This window comes from Lygodium microphyllum, chromosome 12, assembly GCF_053477565.2.
Source record: "Lygodium microphyllum isolate KBCC chromosome 12, Lygodium_microphyllum_v1.1.10, whole genome shotgun sequence".
In the NCBI taxonomy this organism is placed as follows: domain Eukaryota; kingdom Viridiplantae; phylum Streptophyta; class Polypodiopsida; order Schizaeales; family Lygodiaceae; genus Lygodium; species Lygodium microphyllum.
The window spans coordinates 144355846-144366488 of record NC_141146.1 but is presented as its reverse complement, the minus strand read 5'-3'; the positions used below and the strand labels follow the sequence as shown (position 1 = coordinate 144366488).

At 39.2% G+C, this 10643-nt stretch overlaps 1 protein-coding gene across 1 annotated transcript; it reads right to left on the bottom strand.

Moving 5' to 3' along the window:
- Window positions 1-3848: 3848 nt before the first annotated feature.
- LOC148028393 (uncharacterized) lies at window positions 3849-8059 on the bottom strand. Its single transcript, XM_087689953.1, has 5 exons — window positions 7957-8059; window positions 6572-6626; window positions 6346-6438; window positions 6186-6248; window positions 3849-3980 (listed from the first exon to the last, which is right to left on the bottom strand). The coding sequence occupies exons 1-5, from the start codon at window positions 8004-8006 to the stop codon at window positions 3849-3851; spliced, it is 393 nt and encodes a 130-aa protein (XP_087546079.1). The 5' UTR covers window positions 8007-8059.
- Window positions 8060-10643: the final 2584 nt, after the last annotated feature.

Here is a 10643-nt window from a genome sequence, read left to right as displayed (position 1 = left end):
ACAAGTGGAGGAAAAAGTAGGATCAAGCACATATGGCACAGTACATAAGGTGAAATTGGTAGGATCTGCAGGGCTTCCATCACATGTTATGTATGTAGGAAAGAGCTTCAAAGGAGATATTAACACTCACATAAGACAAGCGAGAAGAGAAACACAAATGCAATTGTTGCATCGTGTGCTTGTGTGCGTGATTGTAGCAACTCGAGAAGAGCCATTATGGACCACCACACAGTTGTTCAATGGCAGAAGTCTCATGTCCTTCATGGGAATGTTGCCTATCCATAAGGGTAGGTTTTCCAGATATTTCACTAAGGGACATGACAACTGGGGGACCCAAGGAAGACCTATAGGGTGAGAAAAGTTCTCGAGTCAATGTATTTTGCAAGAATTTGCTTCATATTATAAATGCAATGGTGGATGGCCAGGCAACTTTACAATAGGGCTGCCAGATACACACTGACTTGCACTCAGGTAATATCCTACTTAACTTTGTCGACAATTCTAGATGTCATATTGGCATCATAGACTAGGACACGACGATGGATTTTTCAAACAGTTAGAAGGCATTCAAGCATCTAAAGCAACATTGAGATGAAACTACTATGCAGTTTGTAGAGAGGGTTGCCAAGAGGGAAGCAAAGCACAATTGCAAGAAATGGCTTGCGCTCGAACTCCAAAAGGTGTCACAGAATGGTGTCTAAGCATAGTGATACCTATGTGATGGGATGGATCATCAAAGAAATGATTCAATTTTGTGATGACTATAGATGTTACCAAAAACACACCCACGTTTGGCATGCCTCCTTCAAAATGAATTTGATTCGGAAGCATGCAATTGAGTCAATGATGCATGATGTCTCAATTTATAAAAGAGTGCCTGTAGATACATATGTGCATATATTATATCCACTCGTACCTATGTTACTATCGCCAGTATTTTACCATCGATTAAATTGTAAATACCAGCAATAGTAATGCAAGAACTGTCGGTACTAATTAAAGAATTAATGGTAATAATTGCTTATTTTTCTATGCTTTTTGCAAGTTATTGACGTAGACAACTCCATATTCATGCTACCAGGGAGCGAAATTCAAGTGATGTGAATATGTGTTCACAAAAACATGAATATGTTAATGAAAACCCCTGATATATGTATATGGATCATAGTAGCATAATTTCTTTTAATGCCGAAAACATCTTGTGGTGATGGCAATACCAAGGGATGAGCATTTATTTTGTGAAATGATTGGAAGGGTTTTTTCATGGTTGGTTGGATTATATGACATCCATAGGGTCTAGGGGGGAGAAGGGTTGCACTAGAATTTTTAATGGATGATTTGTGGCACACTCCAAGACATAAAATTTGTGATTGTCATGGCAAATTTAGAGGATGCTTTTGCAAGATTGACATGCTTCCCGGGGGGTCCACCTTACAAAATCATGGATATCACGTGCGTGCAAAGGCATATTTTAAAACCCCTATGTAACCTTTTTTGCCCTATTTAATATATACCTCCTGTTATCTTTGTGGTATATTATAATAACCCTCCTGTAATTTTAAAATTTTAAGCTTATGCATTTCTCCCCCCCCTCCCTGTATAATTTACATTACAAGATCTTTGGTACTACGCAAGAGTGGATTGCCAGACCCGATGAAGAGAAGTCCCTAACTATGAAGAGAAGTGTTCAATGAGTTTCTAGATTGAGAAAGCAAAATGCCCAATGAATATGCAAAAAAATACACGTGTTAGATATGCAATTGAACTCTTGCTTGAAGAATCAACGACGAGTATCAAAATACAACTAGATGGTGGAGTTGGGAAGAATAAAGGGTTAAAAAAGTATTAATAGCCTCAATTGCACCAGTCTTTGTAAGACCTACAAAATTGAGAGATGTCTATGAGGATCCACCACTACCATATGCCCTTTTGAAGTGGGAAACAACTGAAAACAAAAAGAAAAGAGCGTAGTTGTCAAAATTGGAACCACATGCAGAGGTATATTATAGCCATCCCATCTAATAGAATGGGACAAAGAATAGATGGACAATAGTAGCTGCACTTAAGGAGAGAATATTTCCTTGAGAATAGGTCTGCTAGACCCATCCGATCTTTTTATTTCTAGTATATTCTCCAATCCATAAAAGACAAAATTGGCATGACTTTGAGAGGATTACAAAAGAACACCCTAACTGCTTGAACCACCCAATCTTTCATGAACCATTGGGTGAGCCAAGCTTCAACCATAGGTACACCCCTCAGAAGTCACAAATAGGCTTACTTGAAGAGATAAATAAAGAATAACAGTATTGCATGCTTCACCATATTGATTTGGTGTGATAACCTTGTAAGAGTATCATTTTATGACTCTATTTCGCACATATTCGCATGGTTCATAGGCTTTCAAACCATGGCAACTATGGCTTATGACCATGTGTGCAACCACTCCTTCCACAATTAAATATTATGCTATTCGGCTACACAAATGTTTCTATCCACAAAACTGTCCATTAGTAGAAAGATGGAAGACGGCAAAATTTTTTTTGATAGCTTAGTAACAGAAAAACAGGTCTACTCTCAACATTTCTGCTATACAACTTCATAATGCCAGACTGCATAGGGCTTGCATGAGTCTAGACTTTGCTTTAATAAAGTCTTAAAATAGACGTATTCTAGGTGACAATCTGGCACACTTGGGCACTAAGACCTTGCTTTGATAAATTCTTAAAACAGAACTATGCTAGGTGTGACAATCTAGCACATTTGGGTACTAAGATAGACATTGTCAGAGCTGCAATAATCATTCAGGCCCACTTCTAGCACTTAGTTCCAAGCTAACACAGCCTTTAAATGCAACCCATAGAGACATTTTCTAGCGAAGGACCCTCCAACGACACTTAGCTAGGTATTCAGAGAAAGACCATTCTTGTCCATGGGACATGTGTCGAGGCTTTTGCTGAATCGTCCAGGCCCATTCACTTGAGGCACTGGATGGAGAAGACATTTTATGTGAAAAGTTTCCTTAACATCGTATGTGGCACTTGAAAGCACTCGGTTCAAAAGTAATCTAAAAAACTGGCTCGTCTGATTGCAGATCTTTGTCAAATGTATTTGATACTGCAACTAGAGAGTGGCTTTCCAACCTTGACTGAGAACCTTCATTAGGACAAAGAAAAACACCTATGCAGGTTGAAATCCATGCTATTAGGGCCAATACAGCAATAAGAAGCAACTGTCCATCTTGTAAAACGTAGTGCGGTGAAACACATCAGCCCTTTGCATTGGGCATGCCATGGAGTAAAAAAATAATAATAAAGAAAGCGCAGCATTCCATATAGAGAAGAGAGGCAAGTGTGTCCTTGTGAGATCACTCCATAGTTCAACCCTTGATGCCAAGAGCTCGAAAAAGCAGGAGTCCCTACTCAGATTGCAAAAAGTTCTTCCTGTTCTTATGAGACACAAAGTAGAGGCCAACATTAAGAAAATGACAAGTGTATCAACACTGACATTTTGGTCACATCTCAACCACCCTCAACATTTAGGGTATGAAGCTACAAAAATAATACGCTACTACATGGCAAAGACATGAAGACAATGAGGCTGCTAAATATAAATTTTTTACTTCAATATATTTCCTTGCATATGATTTGAGCACCAAAGAGAACTTTTTTATGCCACCAGCAGGCAAATGGGATAATCGGTACAAAGTTGACTTTGCATGCCAACGAACCTAATAAGCTATCACATGATACAACTCAAGGCAAATATGTTAGTTTTCTCACCATGCACCAGGAAGATTGTAGAGAGTATTACCTGCCTAAACATAGCGGTCACTAAAAAACTGCATTTCAGAAACCAAATTTGAAGCTGCCAACTTTGGCATCCATCACTGTGTCCCAAAATGAGCCAGCATTTCTTTGCTTAGCTTTTGCTGCAGCTTTACTCTCCAGTTTTTCAATAGAACCAGGAAACATCTGGACCTTTCCATGCAGTAAGAATCCAAACCTTTCCATGTAGTAAGAATCCAGTAAATGACTTGATGTACGTCTTGATATGTTGCCTAACGGCCTACATACAGGAACCCTTCCTGGAGAGGGAAAACAGGATGCAGATGCAGTTTGGTCCTAAGCTTAAGGTACCAACTTCAAGAGAAGAAGGCATCAAATTATGCTTGTAATTATGCCAATAAACAAAACGACAATTATTGATGTAGCATGAGACAAGCAAACAGCTATGCTTCAAGCATTCCTATAATAGGAAAAGATTTCAAACCACTCACCAGTCTTTTTCCACTAGTCATCCAATAACAAATGGAGTCACAAGAAAGCCTACCCAACCACAACAGTGTCACACTTAAATTTTTCACAACTTTTTTCAATTGAAGAAATGCTTACCAAGTTCTACGAGTTACATGGTGCTCCTCTCTCGCTTTTAAAAATAACACAAAATGATATCAGCAAACAGTTTTGTGGCATTTTATTGGGTGTGTATAGTTGGTGATTGCTACTAAGACTTTCTTCCAATCGCCTATTCTCACAGAGAGGGACAAATAGTCTCTCACAACCTCCTTTGCTAAAGTTGAGGCCAACACTCATAGCTAAATAACGAACAACCTATGGCTTTATTCCAACACGTTGAAGCTTAGGAAATGCACCACAAGATGTCTCGATATGAACATAGTTAGGTGCATAACAGGAGAAACCTAGATGAGCACCTACTCAATAACGTAGCCAGGCACTGCTTTGCAGAAACTGGCATTGGACATGTTAGTAGAAGAAGATAGTACTTGATGGAGCTAGGCCTTCTAATATTAGACGAGCCATCTCACAAACTATAAAAATTCAACGATCCAAAAAGTTTAGGAAGCTGTAGTGTAGTCTCCCATGAGGGGAACCCAAAGATTCATAAACCCAAACTATGCATGAAGGTGAGAGACATTACTAAAGGATAAATGGTGCCCTAGCTTTTTCCAAAAGACCCCCTACTTGTTATAAACGAGGGCAGCAACTTGGTTAAGACAAGCAGTAATAGAAAAATCCAAGTTTTCATCACAAATAACCGAGAGCATCAAGTAATCAGAGAGAAAAACAGAGAAAAGGATGCACTCAGGCGAGCACATTTCCTGCATTGCAAAGGAGCGTAGCGCCGCTGAACGTCCACTTGATTCACTGGATCGTTTCCATGTAGAAAGAGACACTGAGCCCAAAAGAGAACTTCAATCAGAGAAAAAAAGCTTACCTGGGTACGAGAAGAGCTTAACAGAGTGATCAAGAGAGCAGAAGGCGACGCTAGTTCCAGAAGGGGAGAGAGCGAGACTCGTAATGGCGGAGCGGTGGTGTAAGAGGCGCCGAAGTGGAACAATGGGAGACGAGGCGGGCCAAGAATGGATGAAGAGGGTAGCATGCGAATTAGAGGCAATAAGCATCGATCCCCATATAGGAAAAAAGAGAATTCTCCATGGAATTCCCTAGTTGAAAATACATATAAATGGGGAAAGTAAAAACTAGGGAAAATGGGACATTTCCTAGTGAGAATAAGTAGGGAATCACATAAAACCTTTCCTATGTAGAAAATATTTCCTACATAAGAAATTTACATAGGAAATTCCTATGTAGGAAAAATACAAAATTTTCTGTGTAGGGAATAATTCCTATATAGGAAATATTCCATATATAGGAAAAAATTTCTAGAGGTGATTCCCTAGGTACTCTCACTAGGAAATCTCTCAGTTTTCCTATTTTTTACATTCCCTACTTATATATACTTTCAACTAGGAAATTCCGTGGAAATTATCTTTTTTCCTTATCACTTTATCTACTTTGCCCTTACTCTTAGACATGCTAATATCAAACAAGAAATTACACAATAAATTTTTAACTAGAAAATTATATAGAGAATGTCATCATTTCTAAGTAAGGATCAATAACATACATCTAATGATCAAAATAGATTAAACAAATTAAGACATCAACATCTACTTCTAGCAACCAAAAGAAAAATGAAAATACTTTTAAAGGAGCATAGAACTAAAAACTAATTAAGCAACATGTGTGTCGTGATTGTTTTATCCCTTAAATCTCCAATATTAGAGACATTCATCTATGGAAAATAAAAGTTAATGTATAAGCATCTGTGTAAGAGACATTCTCAAAGAAATTTATTAGATATGAGCTTAAAAGCATTACCTGCAATGACAAATCTGTTTGCTTGTATTGTTGTCCTTCAAAGGAGCTACTTTCTTCAAGAGGCTACATCAACAAAATAAGATCATGTGTATACATCAAATGTCTCCAAAATATATGGAATCAAGTACAAAAATGATAAACATATAAGATTATAAGATACCTTTTCCAAACCTTGTTCATTTGCAATATCATCCATGCTAGGAATGTATACATCAAGTTGATTAGAATCAATAGTAGCAACATATGGTTCACTCTGCCCCATCAATAGACACCCCTAAATGAGTATGGGAGAAAAAGAACCAATCCTACACTTATTGTTGAATAGTGCGATGCATGTTGAACAGGAGAGAGACGAGGAACGGAGGAAGAGAGAGGAGAAGAGAGACCTTCATAACCAAAATACATGCTTGAGGGAGTTTGCACCATGTAAACATCCATTTTCTGCGAAAACTGTAAGCTTTATGTTTAAAAACGCATCAAAAATGTGTTTAGATGTTCTATTGTACACATGTTTGATCAAAGTACAAGCATCATGGTAAAATCAAAGCACTCATGAATTGGATCCTTGTAGAGAAGGAAGTAAAAAGCAAGTAGAGCATCTGAAAGACAACAAACTAAGCTTACAATTTCCAAGTGTTAAAACCAATTCGCACATAGATGGAATGTATACTTAGTTCTAAAGACCAGACAAGGACAAACAAGGTCTAGATATGTTAAGGTCACCTCAACAACCAAAGTTACTGGTCATTGCCCTTATAGCAGTAAAGTACAAGCATAAGAGAGTATATGAAAAGGGAGCCAAAGAAAGTGGATGATAAACTATACAGCTAATCCTTCTCATGTTCACAGTTGAAACAAATAAAACCTAACAGCTATGGTCACTCGACATCATGACATGTAATCCTATGACAATGTCATTTCATACAGGCTTAGCTATAACCTATGAGTACGCCAAGAAAACCAAAATACTATGAAACTGACTCAAGCATTACAGAATCCCTTTATAAGGCAAACAATAAAGAGTCAAATGTTGCCAAGGTTTTCTTGCTCAAATCTAATAATGAGCTTTGCAGAAGCAAACCAAGAACTTGCCAACTGTGGGACTTCAGTCTCCAATAGTTTTAGCATAGATCTGATTGGCATTGAGCCCATCAAGCAACTAAGTGTTATTGTCACAAAGCATTCGCATTGACAAACAGGTTTGCAGAGAAATCTAATTGTGGTCACACAGTATCTACCACAATAATAGATGTTTCTGAGCAACTCTTCCTATTGCAGACGGTACACTTCCTATTGCAGACGGTACAGCTTAGTGTTTTGATAGCATTTATGGAGGCAAAACGCAAGCATCTCCATGTGCAATTGTCGCATACACTGTATCTTTTAAAAAAAAAACAAATTCAACAAATTGCCTTACGACATATCAGTGACCTTAAGCAAAAGCGGGAGTTCACAAAGACTCGATTAGGTCTTTGCCCCTGATACACAGATGCTCGTCTCATTCGTCAGAGTCGCTTAAAAATGTTAGATTCCCTCGATGGAATCTATAAGAGCTAAGATTTACGTTGATGTGACCAAACGATGGAAATTTTTACGATGCGGACTGGGAGTAGAGACTATTCTGCAGCTAACACTGTTTCTTCCACCACATAGGACCAGGATGCACACTATTCCGCAGCTAATGCTATTTCTTCCACCACATCGAGTGGCAGGACCATGATGTAGAAGGACGATGATGCAAAAGAATGAGGCAGGGAAAGATTGCACAAACCTCGACTTCCTGGAGAGGCTTCCATTGCAGGAGCTGAGCGATCTGCGCATCCCCAGCTAACGTTGTTTCTTCCATCACATCGAGATGGCAGGACCGTGATAGCTGTGCCTTCTCTGCCACTTCATGTGCCTGAGGGGAGGGACTTGGCTAGTATTGGCATATGTGCTAGTGCCGTAACTTTGACCAGATCCATAGCTGGAAGGCCCGCCATAGCTTTGAGCAGCGGCAGTGATGACTGCCATCGGGCGTCCGTAGGGTAGGCCCGGATCGCCAACACCAGGGTCTGATGCAAAAGCATCTGGGCCGAAACCATCGGGGCTTCGTCCATAGCCATCAGGGCCTGTGGTGTCGCATACTCATACATCCTGTTGGTGGAGGAGAAGATGATGACCGCCACCTGTGCTTCACAGAGAACAGAGAGCTCGTAGCCTCGTAGGCTTTCTTGAAGACACCAGTGCGGTGTTTGGAAAAGGTCACCTGCCGACTGGTGGGCGACTGGTGCTGTTCTCGATGCGACAGACTACGCCTCACCAAGACAGGTGCTAGCCCTCAAATTTGAAGGGCTACCCAACTTTTCATTTAGAAGGTCTTAGAGGACCTCTTCTTTTCTTTTTAAAGAGTTTGGAAGGGCATATAACTATTTTTCTAAAATTCTTACCTTTCTTTTGAAGGGTAATATATATATCACCCTTCTCTAGAAGGGCAAAACCCCCTTTGAAGGGTGTTAAAACCTTCAAATTTTAGGCCTGACAGGTGCTCCTTTAGTTGGGTTAGAGCATCGTCCTTCAAGCGCGAAGGTCACAGGTTCTGGAGATGGAGGAGAAAACAGGGGATGGTCATCTACAATATAACTAATTGATTTATTTTGAACAAGTAAAGGAAGTCCTTTAAATCAATGTGATCAATAAAAAAATCAACATAACAATAAATAAATTTAGAAGAAACTAAATAGAAATAGAGAAACATACATATTTTTAAGAGAGAATACAAAAGAGACAAGTGTGTGCCATGCTTTCTAGCTAGACCATTGTCATTTTGTTATGGGAAAAGGGGGAGAAATCATAGCCATTCATTATTGATTACTGATTAGTAAAGATAAAGCAAAATGTAGAATATTAATTATGATGCCAACTAACTTGGGTTAAAATTTTAAAGCTTGAACCTAAGTCCTTTACTCACCCACCCATTCACTTTAACCACTCGACCAAGCCCCCTTGGGTTTAAAAAAACTTTAAATGTAAATATTAAAATAAATTTTAAATGTAAATAAAAGGAGGGCAATTTTAACGAGAGGAGAGGGGAGGGGGTGGGGAGAGCAATTGGTCTGTCGTGTTTCTTTTCTTTCTTTTCTGAAGAAAGAGAGGCTTCTTGTCGTGGGAGACGTTCCCATTGGGTATGGTGGTCGATAGATACCGAGAGAGAGAGAGAGAGAGAGAGAGAGAGGGAGGGAGGTACCTACTGGCACTACATTTATTAGTTGTTGATGGTTTCTCACGGGAGGAAAAAAAATCTTCATTTTGGGCTAAAGCTGGGGCCAGTGGACAATGGGCAATGGACATTGGGCACCGGACAATCCTTTGATAATGAGTCGTGACTCATAACATTCCCCCCGCTCTCCACTCCTTAGACTAGTTATCTTTACTACTACTAATAACACAAAAAAATGACAGGAGATTGATACATTTGAGCATGTCAATTGACATGCAAGGTTTTTCAACACTTGTCAAAGTGACAGGAAAACTTTTAAACATGAGTTGTTATTTGACAGAGAAATTTTTCCATTGCTTTTTTTGACAGGCAAAATGGCCCTTGATAGGAAAAACAGCCGTCAATTTTAGGCCTTGCATACCAGCCCTAAAGGCTGCACCCTCCCCACATGCGTGGAGTTGAGTGAGGGAGTGTTGGTGAGGGGGTTGTCGAAGGTGTGGATGGTGTGGTTGCTGAAGTCACAAGACATTAAGTACAGACTCTCTTTCTAAAGGCCCATTATCAACACCTTGTGACCAAAAATTGCCAAATCCAGGTAGCTCTCAAAATGGTTTCTAGTCCAAAATTCCAAATCAATCCTCTTATGAAACAGAAAAAAAGGCAATCAAAGACCTGGAGTAACACCACAGGCTGGGGTTTTCTATAAAAAGGGATTTGTGTATGGTTTATAAAATGAATTTTCTAACTACAATAATGATGAAGATGCCGTGTTTGTTTTTTACTTGATTTTATAGTACTTTTTGTTATATGATGTTGGGAGAGTTTGGTGTATTTTTTAAAAAATGCCTTTGAAATTTAGTAAAAAAACATCCTAGTTCTTGCTTTTATAGGTTTTGTAAGCTCTTGCACATAATTTTATTTCGAACACTGGTAGAAACCCATCACTGGAGAGAAAAGGAAAAGATTAAGGTTAGGACTTTTTTTTGGCCTTGGTATACGCCTCTGTATAAGTCTCGGTATACGCCTCAGTATTTTTGTATACCGACGCACATACCGAGACGTATAGAAAGACTTATACCGAGGCATATACCGATTTTTGCGTCGATAGGCCGTGTCGGTATATCCATAATACCTTGTAGTGTGTGTGTGTGTGTGTGTGTGTGTGTGTGTGTGTGTGTGTGTGTGTGTATGTGTGTGTGTGTGTGTGTGTGTGTGTATACTAACAACCTAGTTCTGAAGATTTATGGATAAAAATACCC

Excerpts from the sequence above, each read along its gene's own strand:
- LOC148028393 (XM_087689953.1), bottom strand. The coding sequence starts at position 8,006 with ATGCGCAGATCGCTCAGCTCCTGCAATGGAAGCCTCTCCAGGAAGTCG. Across the intron at positions 6,439-6,571 it reads CATGTATTTTGGTTATGAAG|AGTGAACCATATGTTGCTAC; the intron begins GTCTCTCTTCTC and ends TTGATGGGGCAG. Across the intron at positions 3,981-6,185 it reads AAACAGATTTGTCATTGCAG|GTCCAGATGTTTCCTGGTTC; the intron begins GTAATGCTTTTA and ends CTGCATGGAAAG.